The sequence below is a fragment of the Hemiscyllium ocellatum genome, chromosome 4, assembly GCF_020745735.1.
Source record: "Hemiscyllium ocellatum isolate sHemOce1 chromosome 4, sHemOce1.pat.X.cur, whole genome shotgun sequence".
In the NCBI taxonomy this organism is placed as follows: Eukaryota; Metazoa; Chordata; class Chondrichthyes; order Orectolobiformes; family Hemiscylliidae; genus Hemiscyllium; species Hemiscyllium ocellatum.
The window spans coordinates 94,984,712-95,008,812 of NC_083404.1; the positions used below are offsets into that span (position 1 = coordinate 94,984,712).

Sequence of the window (24,101 nt, forward strand, 5' to 3'; positions counted from 1 at the left end):
CAAACTGAGCTAACAGCTTGCAAAAATGGACCTTAATAGTTAAAAGAGCTGTGCAGAATCTCCCAAGCTAGCTACATTAGATCTGGTTTGTCAGGGCATTGCTTAACATATTACTAACACTTGCAAACATTTTGCCTGCAGCACCCACTGTTTCTCTTTCAATCCAAAGCAAACAGCAGAAACTATTTTGTTGGTAACATACTCAAAAATAATAAGGAACCAGAAGACACAGATTTAAAGTGAATGGTAAAACAAGCAGAGAGAAGTTGAAGAGTTTTTTTAAATTATGCACCAAGTTATGTAGTACTCTGTATTTTTTCATGCTTTAAGCTGAGTTGTGTTTGCATTTGTCCTCATTAATATTCTCACTATGAGCACCATTTGTAACAAGGGGAGTAGCACTGATGCATATCATGGGAAACTGCAGATAATACAAGTTAGAGAATGTATTGGGATACACTAATAGGGTTGGATGAGCAGAGGCTTGGGTTAATGCTACAGACCAGCTATACCAAAAATATCATTCCTAAGTATTTTTATTTATTGTGTCAATCACGCCATAAGTGCTTTTAGCATCTCTCATTGTTCTATACTGAAAGGGACTCCACTGCTGTAAGCTAGAGATATCTACTTCCTCAATCGTTCTGAAGATGGACCCAATCAGTAAGTATGATCAGCTTTACATCGTTCAGTTATTGCGACTAATCTCTTGCACAAGAAAGGGCATCGAGGGATTGACAATAAATGCTGGCCAAGCCAGCACCAGTCACATCCAGAAAACACACAACTTCAACCTACAAAAATATTGCAGATACTGGAGCTCTGAAACTTAAACTGAAGGTGCTAGTGAAATTCAGGAGATTTGGCAGTATCTTTGGAGATGGAAACAAAATTAACATTTCAAGTCTAATGTTACTGATCTTTGGAAAACAGATTGGTTCATTGGGCTCTGAAGTAATTTGTGACTTGATATGTTACATTTGTTTCTTTCTCGATAGCTGCTACGATCTCCTCCACATCCTTTCTTCCCTACAGCGTCTGACTCAGCTGCTGCTTTGTTGCAAACTGACTTATCACAGTCATACAAAGACCAAAAAAAATCTAATGCAGGAAGTGAAAGGCATTTTTCAAACTAAAGCATTGCTACTTGATTTGGAACAATGATAAAAATTCCTGAATTGCTTCACAATTGAAGGATTTATGTAGCAATCCTGAACTTGAAAGATTAATAATTTCTCTTCCTTCTCCTGCTAATATGCTTGGAAAGGCAATGGATTGAACTATTATAATATTCAGATTCTCAGTATTTTTCACAGCTCTAGTGTATTCCCCATTGAGTTGACAAACTGATTTCAGTTCACATATTTCTATTTCTAACCAATAGATGGCAGTATTGCAACACAGATCAAATTGCTGTTTTTTAAAAGAAATGCAAATAGTAAATCTAAAACAGATAAAAGAACACTTGTGGCACAATGGTAGTGTCCCTATCCCTGGGCCACAAGTCTGAGTTCAAGTCTCACCTGCTCAGCAAATGCCTGTCATACTACATCCATGATTTGGAGGTGCCAGTGTTGGACTGGGGTGGACAAAGTTAAAAATCACAACATCAAGTTATAGCCCAACAGGTTTATTTGGAAGCACTAGCTTTTGGAGCGCTGCCCCTTCATCAGATGTTTCTTCATCATCCTTCATCAACCATCTGCTGAAGGAGCAGTGCTCCGAAAGCTAGTGCTTCCAAATAAACATGTTGGACTATAACCTGGTGTTGTGTGATCTTTACCATAATACGTTGCATTGGGGTGCAGGTCTCTGGCACAGAGTGTGTCCCTGTTGCACAGAAGGGAAAGGGGGTAAGGAGGACAGTGTAGTCATTGGGGATTCAATAATTAGAAGGTTTGTTGGGAACAAAAGAGACTCACTGTTGGTGTGTTGCCTCCCAGGTGCCAGAGTCTGTGATGTCTCAGATAGTATATTTAGGGTCCTGAAGGTAGAGGGTGACCAGCTCCAAGTCATGGTCCACATAGCTAGACCAATGACATAGGTAGAAAGAGGGTTAGGGATGTAAGGCAGGATTTCGGTGTGGACTTGTTGGGCCGAAGGGCCTATTTCCATACTGTAGAGTATCTAATCTTCAGGGAGCTAGGGTGGAAGCTGAGAACTAGAAGAAACAGAGTTATTATCTCTGGTTTGTTACCTGTGCCACGTGATAGTGAGGTGAGCAACAGAGAGAGGTATCAGCTAAACATGTGGCTGCAGGGATGGTGCAGGAGGAAGGGTTTCAGATATATGGATAATCGGGGCACATTCTTGGGACCTCTACAAACAGGACGGTCTTCACTTGAATCAGATGGGTACTAATATCCTGGGTGGGAAATTTGCTGGTGCTATTCGGATGGGTTTAAACTAGCTCAGCAGGGCTATGGAAATCTGAGGTGTAGTTGCAGTGCACAGGAGGATGAGAGTAGGGAGGACAGGGACAGGATTTCACGGTCACAAGAACGTGCTGGCAGAAAGCAAGCTGGTTTGAAGTCTGTCTACTTCAACGCCAGACGTATCCAAAATAAGGTAGGTGAGCTTGCAGCATGAATAGGCACCTGGGACTGCAATGTTGTGGCCATTTTGGAGACATGCTTCGAGCAGGGTGAGGAATGGATGTTGCAGGTTCCAGGGTTTAGATCTTTCATTAAGATCAGGGAAGGTGGTAAAAGAGGGGGAGGTGTGGGGGGAGGTGTGGCCTTGTTAGTCCAGGACAGTATAATGGTGGCTGAAAGAACTTTTGACGACGACTTGTCTACTGAGGCAGTGTGGGCTGAGGTTAGAAACAGGAGAGGAGAGGTCACAATGCTGGGAGTTTTTTATAGGTCTCTGCAAAGTTCCAGGGATGTGGAGGAGTGGATTGGCCAAACAATTCTGGGTTGGAGTGAAAGGTACAGGGTCATCATTATGGGGGACATTAACTTCCCCATCATTAATTGGAAATGCTATAACTCTCATACATCGGATGATTCGGTTTTTGTCCAACGTGTGCAGGAGGGTTTCCTGACACACAATGTCGAAGGGCCGACAAGAGGGGAGGCCGCATGGGATCTGGTACTTGGTAATGAACCAGGCCAGGTGCTTGATTTAGTGGTAAGTGAGCACTTTGGAGAGAGTGACCATAATTCGATTATGTTTAGTTTAGCGAAGGAAAGGGATAGGTACAGAGCAAGAGTTACAGATGGGGGAAGGACAATTATAATCCAATTAGGCAAGACTTAGGAGGCATAGAACGAGGTAGCAAAATGCAGGGGATGGGACAATAGAAATGTGGAGTTGGTTTAAGGAACAGATATTGCGTGTCCTTAGTAGGTATGTCCCTGTCAGGCAGGGAAGAAGTGATAAGGTAAGGAACCGTGGTTTACCACAGAAATTGTACGTCTTGTTAAGTGGAAGAGGGAGGCTTATGTGATATTGAGACGGAACGGTTCAGATGAGGTGATGGAGAGTTACAGATTAGCTAAGAAGGAATTAAAGAGAGTTAAGAAGATCAAGGAGAGGACATGAGCAGTCTTTAGCAGGTAGAATAAAGGAGAACCCTCAAGCTTTTATAGATATGTGAGGAGTAAAAGGATGACCAGGGTAGGAATAGGGCCTGTCAAAGACAGAAGTGGGAAGTTGTGTGTGGACCCTGTGGAGATTGAAGAGGTGCTAAACGAATATTTCTCATCAGTTTTCACTGAAGAAAGGAGACTATTGTAGAGGAGAAGACTGAGATATGAGATATAAGACTAGAAAGGATTAAGGTTAGTAAGGGGTGGTGTTATCAATTCTAGAAGCAGTAAAAGTAGACAAGTCCCCTGGGCTGGATGGGATTCTCTGGGAAGCTTGGGAGGAGATGGCAGAGCCTTTGGCCTTGATCTTTGAGTTGTCATTGCCTACAGGTTTGAGGACTGGAGGACTGCAAATGTTGTGCCCTTGTTCAAGAGGGGCAGTAGAGATGACCTAGGTAACTGTAGACCAGTGAGGCTTAGGTCTGTTGTAGGAAAAGTTTTGGAAAGGATTATAAGAGATACGATTCATAATCATCTAGCAAGCACCAATTTAATTGGAGATCGTCAGCATGATTTTGTCAAGGGCAAGTCACGTCTCATAAACCTCATTGAGTTTTTGAGAAGGTGACCCAACATGTGGATGAGGCAGTTGACAAGGTGCACATGGACTTCAGTAAAGCCTTTGATAAGGTTCCACATGATAGGCTTTTGGAAAAATTGTGAAGGTATTGAAGGTGATTTAGCTGTTTGAATAAGAAACTGGCTTTCTGTAAGAAGGCAGCGAGTGGTGGTTGATGGAAAATATTCAGCCTGGAGTCCGGTTAATATTGGTGTGCCACAAGGATCTGTTTTGGGACCACTGTTGTTTGCTATTTTTATAAATGACTTAGACACAGGCATATGTGGATGGGTTAGTAAGTTTGCAGATGACACTAAAATCAGTGGAGTAGTGGACAATGTGGAAGATTGTTGCAGGTTGGAGGGGAACTTGGATAAACTGCAGAATTGGGCTGAAAGATGGCAAATGGAGCTCAATGCAGATAAATGTGAGGTGATTCACTTTGGGAAGAAAAACAGGAAGGCAGAATACTGGGTGAATGGAAAGATTCTGAATGTGCAGAGGGATCTTGGGAGTCCATGTACATAGATCCTGAAAGTTGCTACCCAGGTTGATACTGCTGTTAAGAAGGCACACGGTGTGTTAGGTTTTACTGGTAGAGGGATTGAGTTCCAGAGCCGTGATGTCATGCTGCAACTGTACAAGACGCTAGCGCAGCTGCACTTGGAATATTATGTACAGTTCTGCTCACACCATTTCAGGAAGGATGTGGAAGCATTGAAAAAGCTGCAGAGGAGATGTACCAGGATGTTGCCTGGTCTGAAGTGTAGATCTTATGAGGAAAGGCTGAGGGACTTGGGCTGTTCTCATTGGAGAGAGGAAGGCTAAGAGGGGAATTAATAGAGACAAACAAGGTGATCAGATAGAGTGGACAGTGAGAGTCTTTTTCCTAGGATGATGACATTGGCTTGTATGAGGGGGCATAGCTGCTATTTGAGGGGTGATAGATTTAAGACAGATGTCAGAGGCAGACCTTTACTCAGAGAGTGATAAGGGCGTGGGATGCCCTGCCTGCCAATGTAGTTAACTCAGTTTCATTAGGGGCATTTAAACAGTCCTTGGATAAGCATATGGATGATGATGATGATGGGATAGTATAGGGGGATGGGCTTAGATTAGTTCACCGGTTGGTGCAACATTGAGGGCCGAAGGGCTGTTGTGTGCTGTTTTGTTCTATGTATGTAATACACCCAAACAAGTTGATAAAAAATATTTTAAAGTATCAGGTCCTTCAAGGCCATCCTATCGTCATGTTGCATGTTATATGGCTGTGACCCCAGTCACATTTTCCCTGACCCCCTCCCCCCACTTCACGTCCAAAACAGCCACCCACTCCCAACAGCACCGCACCAATTTCTTGGGAGAGACAAAATAAAAGAAATCCAATGACTAATCTAGGAAAAAAAGGACACATTTCTTGCCAATCTTTAAAGCAAGAAAACAAATTTTGTGGCACTACAATGACTGCGAGTTACCTTCCTCGTGTGCCAACCCATTTTCTAGAAATTAGGTTGACTACTCTCAAGAACTTAAGCAGCTCTATGCTAATCGAATGCAGCAAATTCAAACTCACTGCACAAGCCTGCAACACATTCCATAGAACGATGACTCCCTGTGAAATAAATAATCTCCTCACAAATAATCCAATTCTATACCTAAATCATTCACACTCATGTCCTCTGCTGCTTGTTAACCTATCTAACTCAGAGAGTCTATCCACACAAGGCCAATACATTATTTCTATTGAAATGTAAAATCACTGTCAAATCTCATTGTCGTTGTTAAAGTCTAAGTTCTCTAAGATATAAACAATAAAGACTTTAACATAAGGATAACTGAATGAGTAGCCATTCGACACAATTCAACTTCAGTGATTAAAGACCCAAAAACAAATAAGATCTTGAGGTAACTATGTAAGTGCAAGGCTATTCTTGCTTCTTCTATACTGAGTGATATCAATCTCCCTTCCCCCAATAGAATATAATTGTTGCTGTAAAGATTCCAAAGTTTTTAGTGAATGTGCCCAGAGATTAGTCTTTGAGTGAAGAAGAACTTCCTGTTATCAGTTCTAAAAATAAATTAAAATGGTCCACCACAGATCCTGAATGACAATTTATTTAGAAGTACTATGTTTGTCCTTTAATTCATTTACGTCATCCCTAAATTTAAATACATGGAGTGGAAACATGGTTGAGACTCTCAAACATCAGTCTCCAAAATGAAAATAAATTGTACAAATTCCAATTGTTTATTAGCAGTATTAATATCCAGTAAGTTGTAGATGGAGCACAGTTTACAGAAGAGCTCACTGCAACCAATATATTTTAGATCAAAGTTTATTTATTTAGTTAACAGAGTTTAAATAGCAATACTTATATTGCCACCACAAATGTAGGGAGCATCCATGAAGTCATGGTCCCTTTGACATCACCATTGGGAGGCCTTGTGTAATGGCTTCATATATCAAATATATCTCATGAAACAGCCATACACTCATGAAATAACTAGAAAACCAAACATGCAATGGAGCACTCAGAAAGAGCCCACAGTCTCTGAGCCATATGGCAAGTCAGGTGGGTCAGCCTGGAGTCAGCTGCGAGTGTCTGGGATGGGCTTAGCCTGTAGGATGGCCAAAGCCAAGGTGGTTGGCAAGCAGGATGACAGGCAACAGAGGTGGGGACAGGCAACATGATGAGAATGGATAGTGTGTGGCCAGTGATGGATAGAGCAGCCAATGGGATGGCTGACAACAAACAGGGATGGCCAGTGATGAGGAGGCTGCCAGCGAAGTATGAATGGACAGGAGGATAGTGGATACAAGGGTCCAGCCACCAATGATGGGCACGGACAGAGTAGCAACTGGTGAGAAGTGGGTAGGCAGCAGGTCTGAGAGTGTGAAGCAGCAACAAGAAATATACATTGTTTCAGATTCTAGTGCATAATAGTGTTGTCAACACAAACTTCCTGTTCAAGTGCGGAGGCAGGAGATAAAGTGGGTAAACAATATTAGCTACATAGAGATTGTATTGTTTAAACTGAAGTCTTTTAAAAACTGCAGCAAGCAACTGCCTATTCACCATCAAAAAGCACAAATTAGGAGTGTGATGGATAGTGCAACTGCAACAGCTGTGTCAAGAAACCTTCAGGATGACTGGCTTACTGGCACCCAGTCCACCACCTTAACATTCACCAAGTCCACCACCATGTTCTGTGTTCTCCTCTAAGCCATACTCCATCCTGGCTACATCACTGATCCTTCCAGCAGTCGCTGGATTAAAATCCTGAAATTCCCTTCTTAACTGCACACAGGGTGCTATTACCCTCCATGAACTGGTGCAGAAGGCATCTCGCCATCTTTCAAGACCAGTTAGGGATGGGCAATAAGGGGATGGGTAACAAATGTTGATCCAGAAATGAAGCCCACATTTTATAATAGAATATTAAAAAACACAACACTCCAAAATCTCTATGTTCCAAAGATTTCAGCCCCATGGGCATTCTAGATTTTAATCACTCCATCATTGCTGAGCTTGCGTTCAGCTCTCCAAACCCTAAACCTGAAATTCACTCCTAAAAACCTTTCACTTTCTAACTCTTATAGGATGTTCCTTATTGCCTCCATCTTTGACCAAGCTGTTGGTCAGGCCTAATCCTCCTGTGAAGCATCTTGGAGCATCCTATTGTATCATGTACCTTCATAAATACAAATTACTATTATGTAATAAGAACTGTGAATCGTTCCAACTGATTTCTGAAAACGTAATGGTGTCAGCCACAATTATCAAACTAATTCAAACTAAGTTTCTAAAAGTCGTATTCTTGCCTCACTTTGCAAGTGTGTTGAAACTAAATTAAAAATGGAGCACTCGGTCTTCTGTCAATGATTATGTTAATTTTCAATAATGCAGTTGTGCTCAACTTTCTTTGTTGGTCAATAAAGTTAAGAAGCTTTAGAGAATACCTTGAGTAGAGCACAAGTAGAGGAAGGACTTAGTGCTCTGTAATCAGGAAAGCTACAATTCAATCTTCTAGCAACACTCAACACAAACTGGAGGATTACCACTTCATCTTCCACCTTGGCGCCTTACAGACCTTAAGACTCAATTTGAGTTTAACAACTTCAAAACAATGAACACCTCCCTCCATGGTCTTAACACAATAGAATAACCCTAGACCCCGTTGTGTATGAGTTGTTTCCAGTATAACTAACCCATTTTCAGATATTCACACATCCCATTCGCACCTATTCAGCATTTAGTTCTTCTCCAGCTTACTATCTTTTGACTGTTTCCCCTTTTCACTCTCTTTCTGGGCACTCTCTCCATCTACTTATCTCACTCATTCTCGACAACCCCAAGCCCACACGTCAGCAGCATAAATACCACCAGTTGTGATAAAGGATCACTGGACTTGAAACAGTAGCTCTGTTTTTGTCTCCACAAATACTGTCATGCCTGCTGAGTTTCTCCAGCACTTTCTGTTTTTGCTCAGATCTCTATACTGGAACACACACTTCAGGGGAGGTGCCCAAAAATGGATGCTACCAAATTTCTAGACCATAATTTTGAATACGCCGGGCATGGAGAAGGATCAATCTTTTATTTTGGCGAGATCAAGATTCTTATGACATTAAGACATTTAGACCTCATTTAGCAAGATGGGCCTTATGCAAGAAATTATAAAATGTTCAGCATTTATTTAGTTCAAGTATTAGTTCAAATGTTCAATTAGACCATTCAGCCCATTGAGTCTGCTCCACCATTCAATCATGGCTGATATGTTTCTCAACCCCATTCTCCTGCTTTCTCCCCATAACTCTTGATCCCCTTACTCACCAATAACTTATCTATCTCTGTCTTAAATAAACTCACTAACTTAACATTCACAGCCTTCTGTGGCAATGAGTTCCACAGATTAATCACCCTCTGGCTGAAGAGATTCCTCTTCATCTCAATTCCAAAGGATCATTCCTTCACTGTGAGTCTGTGCCCTCAGGTTCTAGTCTCTCCTATTAGTGGAACCACCTCATCCAGTCCACTCTATCCAGGTCTCTCAGTTTTATGTAAATTTCAATCAGACCCCGCCCCCCCATCTTTCTGAACTCCATTAAGTACTGACCCAGAGTCTTCAATTGCTCCTCATATAGTAAGTCCTTCAAGTCCAGCATCACTCTTGTAAACCTGTTCTGTATCCTCTCTCATGCCAACACATCCTTCCTTAGATACAGGGCACAAAACTGCTCATATTCCAAATGCAGTCTGTTCAATCTTATGCAGCCTCAGCAGTTCATCTCTGCTCTTGTATTCTAGCCATCTTGAAATGAATGCTAACATTGCATTTACCTTCCTAGACTCCAACTGAAACTGTATGTTAACCTTAAGAGAATCCTGAACTAAGATTCCTTAGTCCCTTTGAGTTTCAGTTTTCCGAATCCTTTTCCCAATTAGAAAATAGTCTGCACCTCTATTCTTTGTATCAAAGTGCATAACTTCACATTTTGCCATATTATATTCAATCTGTCACTTCTTTACCCACTCTTCTCGCCTATCCAAGTCCTTCTACAGCCTCCCCCTTGCTCAACACTACCTGTCCCTTCACTTATCTTTGTATTATCTGCAAACTGAGCAACAATGCTCTCAGTTCCTTCGTCCAGATTATCAATATATAATGAATAGTCAGGGTGCCAACACTGACTCTTGTGGACCTCTACTAGTCATGAGCTGCCATCCTGAAAAATACACCTTTATTCCCACTCTCTGCTTTCTGTCAGTCAGTTGATCCTCTATCCATCCTAGTACCCTGCCTCTAACATCATGTGCTCTTATTTAGCAGCCTTCTGTGCAAGACCTTGTCAAAGGCCTTCTGGAAATCTAAATAGATTATGTCCACCGGCTCTCCTTTGTCTAACTTGCTTGTTGTCTCCTCAAAGAATTCTAACCGATTTGACAGGAAGACAATTCTGACTATCAGAGGAGAAAATAAATAACCAGCATCATTGCTAGCCTGATTTTCTCATGTAAAAATGCGCAGTTACTTCACAGAGAAAATCATACTGCAAATCTCCAATTCTAAGTTTACCTTTTTCATCAGCATGAACTATGAGAAATCCTGGAATGTTTCTGCAAACGTCGTAACCCAGAAAGGTCATTAATGACAAAGTTAGTCCTCTTCCTAAATTTTTACCACCTCCCAAAACCTAGACATGGAAAATAAGTGTTATGGTTAAACACAATTATATTCCAAAGTCATAATAAACAGTAAATAGAATATCATTTTAAAATTGAAGTTAATTTGAACATTTGGTCAAGAGAACTTGCTGCTTATCCTTTGCTGACACATGGTTATATTAGTTGGCTATTTTATGCTTCAAATAAACACCACAAAAGGAACAGAGATAATTCTACCTCTTGGAGAAAATACATAATATTTCCAAACAAGGGCAGAATGTATGCAATTAATGGTGGGGCCCTGGGTAATGTTGTAAAACAGAGATATAGGGGTTCTGGTTTATAATTCTTTAATTACATCACATATAGATAGGGTGGTTAAGAAGGCATTTAGCACACTTGCCTTCATTGCTCATCCCTTGGAGTATAGGAGTTGGGATGTCATGTTGAGGTTGTACAGGAGGCCTTTTCTGGAGTACTGTGTGCAGTTCCGTTCATCCTGTTACAGGAAGGGTTTTATTAAACGGGGGTCAGAAGATTTATCAGGATGTTGCTGGAAAAGAAGGCTGGGACTTTTGTCACTGGAGAATAGGAGGTTGAGAGGTGACCTTACTGAGATTTATAAAATCATGAGGGGCAAAGATAAGGTGAATGACGCCCAAGGGTGGGGCGTTCAAAACTATGGTGGGCATATTTTTCAGGTGAGAGGAAAAAGATTTCAAAAGGATATGAGGGGCAATGTTTTTATACAGAGAGTGATTCATGTGTAGAATGAACCGCCAGGGAAAGTGGTGAATGCAGGTACAGTTACAATGTTTAAAAGATCTTCAAATAAGTTCACGAATAGGAAAGGTTTGGAGGAACATGGGCCAAGTGCAGACAGGTGGGACAAGTTTAGTCTGGAATATGATCAGCATGGATTAGTTGGACTGAAGGGTCTGTTTCCATGCTTCGTGACTCTATGACTCATAATGCAAAGGATTTAAAAAACTAATGTGTCAACCATTGCAACAGCAAACTCAACAACCCAGAACAGCTGCTTATAGTAAGAACTAAATTGTTTTGGCAGTCCACTGATTATAAACAGTAATTTACATGGGACTTCCTTCTCCTCCCTGAAAGTTTGTTTCATCTACACTGGGAACCCGGTCCTGAACACATTTTTTTCTAATTACAATAGATAATAAACCATAAAGTCAGAAAAAAACAGCCATAAATCAAGGGATAGTAAACTGAATTCAAAATCAATGATTTCTCAAGATGTATCCGTTTTTGCAGAATTACTTATTGCACCTTAAACATTATCAACAGGTAAAAAATCTGTATCCTTAATATCTGTATCCTTATGGTAATGCCAAACCGATTTATTTCCATCATCAAAGCTCAACTGTTTAATCTTCTGTCTTGCTCCTAATCTCCTTAAATCTCCTTTCCAAAATTAACTAGCCAACAGCCATATTTCAGCTGAAAATGTGTTGCTGGAAAAGCGCAGCAGGTAAGGCAGCATCCAAGGAACAGGAGATTCAACGTTTCGGGCATAAGTCCTTCTTCAGGAATGAGGAAAATGTGTCCAGCAGGTTAAGATAAAAGGTAGGGAGGAGGGACTTGGGGGAGGGGCGATGGAGATGCGATAGGTGGAAGGAGGTCAAGGTGGGGGTGATAGGCCGGAGTGGGGTGGGGGCGGAGAGGTCAGGAAGAAGATTGCAGGTTAGGAGGGCGGTGCTGAGTTCGAGGGATTTGACTGAGACAATGTGGGGGGAGGGGAAATGAGGAAACTGGAGAAATCTGAGTTCATCCCTTGTGGTTGGAGGGTTCCGAGGCAGAGGATGAAGCGCTCTTCCTCCAACCGTCGTGTTATTATGGTCTGGCGATGGAGGAGTTCAAGGACCTGCATGTCCTTGGTGGAGTGGGAGGGGGAGTTGAAGTGTTGAGCCACAGGGTGGTTGGGTTGGTTGGTCTGGGTGTCCCAGAGGTGTTCTCTGAAACATTCCGCAAGTAGGCGGCCTGTCTCCCCAGTATAGAGGAGGCCACATCGGGTGCAGCGGATGCAATAGATGATGTGTGTGGAGATGCAGGTGAATTTGTGGCGGATATGGAAGGATCCCTTGGGGCCTTGGAGAGAAGTAAGGGAGGATGTGTGGGCGCAAGTTTTGCATTTCTTGCGGTTGCAGGGGAAGGTTGGGTTGGTGGGGGGTGTGGACCTGACGAGGGAGTCACGGAGGGAGTGGTCTTTTCGGAACGCTGACAGGGGAGGGGAGGGAAATATATCCCTGGTGGTGGGGTCCGTTTGGAGGTGGCGGAGATGACGGCGGATGATACGCTGTATATGGAGGTTGGTGGGGTGGTAGGTGAGAACCAGTGGGGTTCTGTCCTGGTGGCGGTTGGAGGAGCGGGGCTCAAGGGCAGAGGAGCGGGAAGTGGAGAAGATGCGGTGGAGGGCATCGTTGATCACGTCTGGGGGGAAACTGCGGTCCTTGAAGAAGGAGGCCATCTGGGCTGTACGGTATTGGAACTGGTCCTCCTGGGAGCAGATGCGGTAGAGACGAAGGAATTGGGAATATGGGATGGCATTTTTACAGAGGACAGGGTGGGAGGAGGTGTAGTCCAGGTAGCTGTGGGAGTCAGTCGGTTTATAGTAAATGTCCGTGTTGATTCAGTGGCCCGAGATAGAAATGGAAAGGTCTAGGAAGGGGAGGGAGGAGTCTGAGACGGTCCAGGTGAATTTGAGGTCTGGGTGGAAGGTGTTGGTAAAGTGGATGAACTGTTCAACCTCCTCGTGGGAGCACGAGGCAGCGCAGATACAGTCATCAATGTAGCGGAGGAAAAGGTGGGGGGTGGTGCCAGTGTAGTTGCGGAAGATGGACTGTTCCACATATCCTACGAAGAGGCAGGCATAGCTGGGGCCCATGGCAACTCCTTTGGTTTGGAGGAAGTGGGAGGATAGGAAAGAGAAGTTGTTCAGGGTGAGGACCAGTTCAGTCAGTCAAAGGAGGGTGTCAGTGGAGGGAGTAACTACAACAGCCATATTTCCCAATATCATCCATGTTATCTTTCGTGAAGTTTTTTGATGCATGCTATATTAGAAGACACTGCAAAATGCGACTTCTTTGTCTTAGTGAAAATTTCCAAATTATATTGGGATTTCAGGACACTGACCGTAAGACATAAGAGCAGAATTAGGCCATTTGGATCATCCAGTCTGCTCTACCATTCGATCATGGCTGATGCTTTTCAACACCATACTCCTGGCTTCTCCCTGTAATCCTCGATCCCCTTACCAAGCAAGTACCTATCTATCCCTGTCTCAAACATACTAAATAAACTTAGGGGTGGCACGGTGGCTCAGTGGTTAGCACTGCTGCCTCACAGCACCAGGTCCCAGGTTCGATTCCAGCCTCGAGTGACTGTCTGTGTGGAGTTTGCACATTCTCCCAGTGTCTGCAAGGGTTTCCTCCCACAATCCAAAGATGTGCAGGCCAGGTGAATTGGCCATGCTAAATTGCCCATAGTATTAGGTGCATTAGTCAGAGGGAAATGGGTCTGGGTAAGTTACTCTTCAGAGGGTCAGTGTGGACTTGTTGGGCCGAAAGGCCTGTATCCACGATGTAGGGAATCTAATCAACTCTTAATGACTTGTCCTCCACAGACCTTCTGTGGTAAGGAGTTCCACAGATTCACCACTCTTGTCGAAGAAATTCGTCCTCCTCTCGGTTCCAAAGGATCATACTTCCACTTTGAGGCTGTGCCTTCAAGCCAGAGTCTCTTTCACTAATGGAAATATCTTCACCACCTTCACTCTATACAGGCCTCTCAGTATTCTGTAAGTTTCAAGCAAATCTCCCCCCATCATTTTAAACTTCATTTAGTACAAACACAGACCTCAACTGCCCCTCATAAGACAAGCCCTTCATCATTCTTATAAATCTCCTCTGGACTGCCTCCAAGACCAGCACAACCTTCCTTATACTAGTCCAAAACTGCTCACATTATTCCAAATGCAGTCTGACTGGAGCCTTGTACAGCCTCAGCAGTACATCTCTGAACATGTATTCTAGCCATCTTGAAATAAATGCTAATTTTGCATTTGCCTTCCTAACTGCCAACTGAACCTGCATGGTAACCTAACGAGAATCTTGAACTAGAAGTCGTAGGTCCCTCTGTTCTTCAGATTTCCATAGCCTTTCTCCTGCAGAGTATTTATCAAAGGCCTTCTGGAAATCCAAATAGATACACCCCCAGGCTCTGCTTTGCCTAACTTGCTTCTTATCTCCTCAAAGAATTGTAACAATTTGTCAGGAATGACTTCCCTTGACAAAGTTGTGTTGACCCAGCCTTATTTTACCATGCATTTCCAAGTACTCCACAATCTCCATCCTTAATATTTGACTCTAAAATCTTACCGATGACCAAGATCAGATTAACTGGCCTATGGTTTCCTGTCTTCTGCTTCCCTCCCTTCTTAAATAGGGGTGTTACATTAACCATTTTTCAGAGCTCTGGGAGCCTGCCTGATTCCTGAAAGTTCACCACCCTGAAGGACCTTGAACAGCATTGATGTACAGAGGGATTCAGTCCATAGCTCCCTGAAAGTGGCCATGCAAGTAGATAGGGTGGTAAAGAAGGCATGCTCGCCTTTCTTGGTCTGGGAACTGAGTACAAGAGTCAGGGTGTCATGTTGCAGCTTTATAAAACTTTGCTTCAGCCACACTTAAGAGTATTGCATTCAATTCTGGTCACCACATTACAGGAAGGATGTGGAGACTTTGGCGAGTGTGCAGAAGAGGTTACTAGGATGCTGCCTGGATTAGATGGCATAAATTATAGGGAGAGGCTTGAAAAACTTGGGCTGTTTTCTCTGGAGCAGTGGAGATTGAGGGGAGACTATAAGATTTGAGAAGCATAGATAGGCTTGATGGTCAGAAACTTTTCCCAGATTTGAAATGTCTAAAAATGGGGGGCATGCATTTAAGGTGAGAGGGGAAAGTTCAAAGGAGGTGTGAGGGGCAACTTTGTTTTACAGAGTGGTAAGAGTATGGAACTCACTACCAGGGGTGGTAATGAAGGCAGATAAGGGTCTTTTAGAATAGCACATGAGTATGCAAGGAATGGAGGTATATGGACCAAGGGCAGGCAGAAGGGATTAGGTTTAATTTGGTGTCATGTTCACACAACATTGTGGGCCAAAGGGCCCATTCCATTGCTGTACAGTTCTATGTTTATTCAATGCATCTATAATCTCTTCAGCTAACTCCTTCCAAACTGTGGGATGTAGTCCACCTGATCAGGGTTATTTATCCATCTTCAGACCTTTCATCTGCTCCAATACCTTTCCCTTACTGATGGCTTCTAAACTCACCTCTGCCCCCTGAATTTCTGGTATTCTGCTTTGATGTCCAAAACATGCACATTCTTACAGATACCTTTCATTCACAGAACATTTAAATATGGAAACATGCAAACGTGGGCCTACAGGGCAGGAATCCAATTGGTAAGATGCAAGACAAGAATCTGGGGGCAGGAGCCCCAGTGACAACATGCAATAAGAACTCTGATGAAATGGAGGTTTAAAATGAGAATTGGAATGAGACCGGAACATATCTGGGGTTGCAACACAACTGTTGAGGTGTTTGCCAGGATTGAAGATTAAATTTGGGAGCTGCAATGTGATGCTGATCAGGACTGGGGGCTCAGGGTAGCAATGGGAGACCAGATGAACCGATATGCGCATGCGCGGTCACCGCCACTTGTCCAACTTCCATTGGGACAGGAGACGGTTGTAGCCACGATCTGAGCCCGGTCATAACACATCCGCCGGCCGGAAGCCCCGCCACCCACCTGCGCTCTCACCCCGGGCCTAGAAATGTACGACCGCACTCGGCAGCACCCGCTGCGCCCGGTCACAGTGGCTTTCAACAGGAACCGAAAAAGTCCGGTGCCTCCAACAACCGCCATTCTCCCCTCGGCCGGGCCGCTCCGCATCGCCCCCCTGTGACCAGCAGGGGCGCTGGCATAAGGAGTTCGGCTGCTCCCTAGTGGCCAGACCCTGTAATAACACCCACTTCTGGTTTCGTGCAGGATCGCAATGACAGCACTCAATTCTGATTCAGTACAGGATGAGATTGAGAGGACAGAGTCCTAATTTAATCCAGGATCGTACTGAGAGCAGTCAATTCGAATTTGCACCAGGATCACCTTGACAACACAGAGTCCTGATTTAATACAGAGTCATATTAAAAATACAGAATCCTGATTTAATTCTGGAAGACACTGATCTCTCCAGTCTTGATTTAATCTGGGGGGAATCGCACTGCGAGCATCCAATCCTGATTTAATCCTGGTCAGATTGAGAGTACAGAGCCATGATTTCATCCAGGATCAGGCTATGAGCACCCAGTCCCGATTTAATATAGGAGCAGACTGAGAGTACCCAGAAACAAAAACAGAACTTTCTGGAGAAACTCTGCAGTTCTGACAACACCTGTGGAGAGAAACTGGAGTTCAACTTGGGATCAATGTCCCTTCTTCAGATGATGGTAGCTCGAAAAAGGTGGTGTATACACTGATGGGGCTATAGGAGGGAACGGAGTGCACGGGTCCCAAGTTCAAGTGCCATCTGCATCTCAGGAGTTTAATAACATGTCTGAACAGATTGATTAGAAAAATATCTGCACGGCTGACTCAAATGACCCACAGGCAGCCACGGCAGACTGCCAGAATTTCCAGTCACCCAGGAAACGTTCATAAACACACAGTTCAGAGTATAACATCATAAGGCCATAAGACATAGGAGCAGAAATTAGACCATTCAGCCCATTGAGTCTGCTCCACCATTCAATCATGGCTGATACATTTCTCAACTGAAAATGTGTTGCTGGTTAAAGCACAGCAGGTCAGGCAGCATCCAAGGAATAGGAAATTCGACGTTTCAGGCATAAGCCCTTCATCAGGAATGAGGAGAGTGTGCCAAGCAGGCTAAGATAAAAGGTAGGGAGGAGGGACTTGGGGGAGGGGCGATGGAGATGTGATAGGTGGAAGGAGGTCAAGGTGAGGGTGATAGGCCGGAGTGGGGTGGGGCGGAGAGGTCAGGAAGAAGATTGCAGGTTAGGAAGGCGGTGCTGAGTTGAGGGAACCGACTGAGACAAGGTGGGGGGAGGGGAAATGAGGAAACTGGAGAAATCTGAGTTCATTCCTTGTGGTTGGAGGGTTCCCAGGCGGAAGATGAGGCGCTCCTCCTCCAGCCGTCGTGTTGTTATGTTCTGCCGGTGGAGGAGTCCAAGGACCTGCATGTCCTCGGTGGAGTGGGAGGGAGAGTTAAAGTGTTGAGCCACGGGGTGGTTGGGTTGGTTGGTCCGGGCGTCCCTGAGGTGTTCTCTGAAGCGTTCTGCAAGTAAGCGGCCCGTCTCCCCAATGTAGAGGAGGCCACATCGGGTGCAGCAGATGCAATAGATGATGTGTGTGGAGGTATAGGTGAACTTGTGGCGGATATGGAAGGATCCCTTGGGGCCTTGGAGGGAAGTGAGGGAGGAGGTGTGGGCGCAAGTTTTACATTTCCTGCGGTTGCAGGGGAAGGTGCCGGGAGTGGAGGTTGGGTTGGTGGGGGGTGTGGACCTGACGAGGGAGTCACGAAGGGAGTGGTCTTTGCGGAACTCTGATAGGGGAGGGGAGGGAAATATATCCCTGGCGGTGGGGTCCGTTTGGAGGTGGCGGAAATGACGGCGGATGATACATTGTATACGGAGGTTGGTGGGGTGGTAGGTGAGAACCAGTGGGGTTCTGTCTTGGTGGCGGTTGGAGGAGCGGGGCTCAAGGGCGGAGGAGCGGGAAGTGGAGGAGATGCGGTGGAGGGCATCGTCGATCACGTCTGGGGGGAATCTGCGGTCCTTGAAGAAGGAGGCCATCTGGGCTGTGCGGTGTTGGAACTGGTCCTCCTGGGAGCAGATGCGGCGGAGACGAAGGAATTGGGAATATGGGATGGAGTTTTTACAGGGGGCAGGGTGGGAGGAGGTGTAGTCCAGGTAGCTGTGGGAGTCAGTCGGTTTATAGTAGATGTCTGTGTTGAGTCGGTCGCCCGAGATAGAAATGGAAAGGTCGAGGAAGGGGAGGGAGGAGTCTGAGACTGTCCAGGTGAATTTGAGGTCGGGATGGAAGGTGTTAGTAAAGTTGATGAACTGTTCAACCTCCTCGTGGGAGCACGAGGCAGCGCCGATACAGTCATCGATGTAGCGGAGGAAAAGGTGGGGGGTGGTGCCAGTGTAGTTGCGGAAGATGGACTGTTCCACATATCCTACGAAGAGACAGGCATAGCTGGGGCCCATGCGGGTGCCCATGGCAACTCCTTTAGTTTGGAGGAAGTGGGAGGATTGAAAAGAGAAGTTATTCAGGGTGAGGACCAGTTCAGTCAGTCGAAGGAGGGTGTCAGTGGAAGGGTACTGGTTGGTGCGGCGGGAAAGGAAGAAGCGGAGGGCTTTGAGTCCTTCGTGATGGGGGATGGAGGTGTACAGGGACTGGATGTCCATCGTGAAAATAAGGCGTTGGGGACCGGGGAAGCGAAAATCCTGGAGGAGGTGGAGGGCGTGGGTGGTGTACCGAACGTAGGTGGGGAGTTCTTGAACTAAAGGGGACAGAACTGTGTCGAGGTATGCGGAGATGAGTTCGGTGGGGCAGGAGCAGGCTGAGACAATGGGTCGGCCGGGGCAGTCAGGTTTGTGGATTTTGGGCAGGAGGTAGAAACAGGAGGTGCGGGGTTGTGGGACTATGAGGTTGGAGGCGGTGGATGGGAGATCCCCTGAGGTGATGAGGTTATGGATGGTCTGGGAGATGATGGTTTGGTGGTGGGAGGTGGGGTCGTGGTCAAGGGGGCGATAAGAGGAGGCATCCGTGAGCTGGTGTTTGGTCTGAGGCAGTCCAGGTGAATTTGAGGTCGGGATGGAAGGTGTTAATAAAGTTGATGAATCTGAGACAGTCCAACTCAACACAGACTCCTCCCTCCCCTTCCTAGACCTTTCCATTTCTATCTCAGGCGACCGACTCAACACAGACTCCTCCCTCCCCTTCCTAGACCTTTCCATTTCTATCTCGGGCGACCGACTCAACACAGACATCTACTATAAACCGACTGACTCCCACAGCTACTTGGACTACACCTCCTCCCACCCTGCCCCCTGTAAAAACTCCATCCCATATTCCCAATTCCTTCGTCTCCGCCGCATCTGCTCCCAGGAGGACCAGTTCCAACACCGCACAGCCCAGATGGCCTCCTTCTTCAAGGACCGCAGATTCCCCCCAGACTTGATCGACGATGCCCTCCACCGCATCTCCTCCACTTCCCGCTCCTCCGCCCTTGAGCCCCGCTCCTCCAAACGCCACCAAGATAGAACCCCACTGGTTCTCACCTACCACCCCACATACTCCATATACAACGTATCATCCGCCGTCATTTCCGCCACCTCCAAACGGACCCCACCACCAGGGATATATTTCCCTCCCCTCCCCTATCAGCATTCCGCAAAGACCACTCCCTTCGTGACTCCCTCGTCAGGCCTACGCCCCCCACCAACCCAACCTCCACTCCCGGCACCTTCCCCTGCAACCACAGGAAATGTAAAACTTGCACCCACACCTCCTCCCTCACTTCCCTTCAAGGCCCCAAGGGATCCTTCCATATCCGCCACAAGTTCACCTGTACCTCCACACACATCATCTATTGCATCCGCTGCACCCGATATGGCCTCCTCTATATTGGGGAGACGGGCCGCTTACTTGCAGAATGCTTCAGAGAACACCTCAGGGACGCCCGGACCAACCAACCCAACCACCCCGTGGCTCAACACTTTAACTCTCCCTCCCACTCCACCGAGGACATGCAGGTCCTTGGACTCCTCCACCGGCAGAACATAACAACATGACGGCTGGAGGAGGAGCGCCTCATCTTCCGCCTGGGAACCCTCCAACCACAAGGAATGAACTCAGATTTCTCCAGTTTCCTCATTTCCCCTCCCCCTACCTTGTCTCAGTCGGTTCCCTCAACTCAGCACCGCCTTCCTAACCTGCAATCTTCTTCCTGACCTCTCCGCCCCACCCCACTCCGGCCTATCACCCTCACCTTGACCTCCTTCCACCTATCACATCTCCATCGCCCCTCCCCCAAGTCCCTCCTCCCTACCTTTTATCTTAGCCTGCTTGGCACACTCTCCTCATTCCTGATGAAGGGCTTATGCCTGAAACGTCGAATTTCCTGTTCCTTGGATGCTGCCTGACCTGCTGTGCTTTAACCAGCAACACATTTTCAGCTGTGATCTCCAGCATCTGCAGACCTCATTTTTTACCTGATACGTTTCTCATACCCATTCTCCCACTTTCTTCCTGTAACCCTTGATCCACTTGACAATTAAGACCTATCTATCTCTGTCTTAAATATACTCAATGACCTGGCCTTCACAGCCTCCTGTGGGAGTAAATTCCGTAGATTCACCACTCTCTGGCAAAAGCAGACATATAGTGGACAGCAAAGAAGGTTACCTCAGAGTACAATGGGATCTTGATCAGATGGGCCAATTGACTGAGGAGTGGCAGATGGAGTTTAATTTAAATAAATGCGAGGTGCTGCATTTTGGAAAAGCAAATCTTTGCAGGACTTATACACTCAATGGTAAGGTTCTGGGGAGTGTTGGTGAACAAAGAGACCTTGGAGTGCAGGATCATAGTTCCTTGAAAGTAGAGTCATAGATAGATAAGATAATGAAGAAGGCATTTTGGTATAGAGCCACAGAGTTATAGAGATGCACAGCACAGAAACAGACCCTTCGGTCCAACACATCCATGCTGATCAGATATCCCAACTTAATCTAATTCCACTTGCCAGCATTCGGCCCATATCCCTCCAAATCCTCCACCACTTCCTCTGGCAGCTCATTCCGTACATGCACCATCCTCTGTGAGAAAAGGTTGCCCCTTAGGTCTCTTGTATATCTTTTCCCTCTCACCCTAAACCTATGCCATCTAGTTCTGGACTCCCCAAACGCAGGGAAAATACTTTGTCTATTTATCCTATCCATGCCCCTCGTGATTTTATAAACCTCTATACGGTCACCCCTCAGCCTCTGATGGTCCAGTGAAAACAGCCACTCCTATTCAGCCTCTCCCTACAGTTCAAATCCTCCAACCCTGGCAATATTCTTGTAAATCTTTTCTGAACACTTTCAAGTTTCACAACATCCTTCCTTTATTGGTCAGATTATTGAGTATAGGAGTTATGAGGTAATTTTGATGCTGTACAGGATGTTGGTTAGGCCACTTTCGGAATATTGCATGCAATTCTGCTCTCCTTCCTATCGGAAGGGGAGTGGGGGTGGGGGAGGAGGGTGGAGCAGATAAATGGGAAAGGTGATGAACAGATCAGAAGGGCGGTGCCTAGTTGGAAGCATGGAACTGAGTTAATGTGGGGTGAGAGGAAATGAGGACACTGTTGAAATCCACATTGATCATGTGTGGTTGCAGAGTCCCAAGATGGAATACGTGGCATTCTTCCTCCAAGCATCAGGTAGTAAGAGTTTGGTGATGCAGGAGGCCCAGGATCTGCATGTCCTTGATGGAGTGGGAGGGGGAGTTGAAGTGTTCAGCCATGTGGTGGTGGGGTTGGTGGGTGCATGTGTCCCACAGATGTTCTCTGAAACTATCTGCAAGTAGGCGTCCTGAATCCCCAATGTAGAGGAGACCATATCGGGTGCAACGGATACAGTAGATAACATTGGTGGAGGTACAGATAAATTTCTGTCACATCTGGAAGGATCCTTTGGGGCCTTGGACAGAGGTGAGGGGAGTCGTGTGGGCGCAGGTTTTGCACTTCCTGCGGTGGCAGGGGAAGGTGCCAGGAGTGGGGTGTGGGCTGGTGGGGGGTGTGGACCTGATGAAGGAGTCACAAAAGGAATTGTCTCTCCGGAATGCTGATAGGGGTGGGAAGGAAAATATATCTCTGGTGGTGGGGTCCATTTGTGGATGGCAGAGTGGCAGAAGATGATGCTATGTATGTGGAAATTGGTGGGGTGGAAGGTGAGGACAAGCGGGTTTCTGTCCTTGTTGCATTGGGAGGGGTAGGGTTCAAGGGCAGAGGTGTGGGAAGTGGAGGAGATGCCCTAGAGGGCATCGTTGACCACATGGGAGGGGAAATTGCGATCTTGGAAAAAGAAGGCCATCTCGGATCTTCTAAGGTGGAATTGGTCATCCTAGGAACAGATGCAATGGAGACGGAAGAATTAGGAATGAGGGATGGCAGAGGTAGGGTGGGATGATGTGTTGTCTAGGTCGCTGTGGGGGCCTCATTCCTGATGAAGGGCTTATGTCTGAAACGTTGATTCTTCTGCTCCTCAGATGCTGCCTGACCTGTGCTTTTCCAGCACCGCACCCTCACCTCTGATCTTCAACATTTGCAGTCCTCACCTTCTACCTATTTTATCATATATTTCCAAGTAGTCAGCAATCTCATCCTTCACAACGGACCCCAAAATTTAATCACCTTCAGGTCATTCATTTTTTCTAGTACCTTCTCCTTGGTGATAGCCACCATACTCAGCTCTGCCCCCTTATTCTCTTGAATTTTTGGAATATTATTTATGTCTTCCACTATGAAGACTGACACAAAGTAATTAATCAGTTCCTCAACCATTTCCTTATTCCCTTCAACTATTTCACCAGTGTCATTTTCCAGCAGTCCAATGTCCACTTTTGCCTCTCATTTGCCCTTTATATATCTAAAGAAACTCTTACATTCTTCCTTTATATCACTGGCTAGCTTACCTTCATATTTAATCTTCTCCCTCCTTATTTCTTTTTTTGTTGCCCTCTGTTGGTCTTTGTAAGCTTCCCAATCCTTTGGTTTCCCACCACCTTCGCCACATTGTATGCTTTCTCTTTTGCTTCTATGCTATCCCTGACTTCCCTAGTCATCCTCCCTGCACTATGCTTCTTTTCCCTCAGGATGAATCTCTGTTGTGTCTCCTGAATTGCTCCCAGAAACTCCTGCCCTTGCTGTTCTACTGTCTTTCCTACTAGGCTCTTCTCCCAGTCAATTCTGTCCAATTCCTCCCTCATGCCTCTATAGTAGCCTTTATTTAGCTATAATGCCGTTACCATTCTATCTTCTCCATCTCAAATTTCAGAGTAAATTCAATCATATTATGATCACTGCCTCCTAAGGGTTCCTTCACCCTAAGCTTCCTTATCAATCTGCCTCATTGTACAAAACTAAAGCCAGTGTTAACTGTTTCCTAGTGGGCTCCAGCAGAAGCTGTTCTAAAAGGCCACCTTATAGACATTTCACAAATACCTTTCCTTGCAATCCACTACCAGCCTGATTTTCCCAGTCCACCAGCATACTGAAATGCTCACAATCATTGTAAGTTCACCTTTCTTACACACCTTCTCTATCTCCTGATGTATCTTGTACCCCAGCTCTTTACTACTATTTGGAGGCCTGTACCTAACTCCAACTATGGTATGTCAGTCAGACAATATGTTAATCTGAAAGTACTCAGTTCCCTTAGTGCTGAAATCACACTCAAGATACTTGGGAATGGAAAAGAGCACTCAGTGGTAACTGACTCTGCCAAAAGTCACCCTTGATTGATTAAATATTATTCAATGCCAACTCACTTAGGCTTTCAGAGTACTTAGGGCAGATTTCCATAATCCACAGACAGCATGATGGCATTGTGATTAGCCAGGTTATCACATAACTTTCAACTTTTCAACTAGAAGAAGGCACAGGTCCAAAGAGAGAGGGGGAAA

The 24,101-nt window shown here is 45.5% G+C and overlaps 1 protein-coding gene across 2 annotated transcripts in view; it reads right to left on the reverse strand.

Moving 5' to 3' along the window:
* Window positions 1–16,300, reverse strand: part of rmdn1 (regulator of microtubule dynamics 1) — a 33,749-nt gene extending 17,449 nt beyond the window's left edge. Inside the window, exons 1-2 of one of the 2 annotated variants that reach the window (XM_060823637.1) lie at window positions 16,167–16,300; window positions 10,231–10,348 (exon numbers count right to left, since the gene is read on the reverse strand). In XM_060823637.1, coding sequence (XP_060679620.1) covers window positions 10,231–10,348; window positions 16,167–16,298 — 250 coding nt within the window. In that variant the 5' untranslated portion in view covers window positions 16,299–16,300. Of the gene's footprint in view, window positions 1–10,230; window positions 10,349–16,154 lie in introns of both variants that reach the window. The other variant, XM_060823635.1, reaches the window with a different exon arrangement.
* Window positions 16,301–24,101: the final 7,801 nt, after the last annotated feature.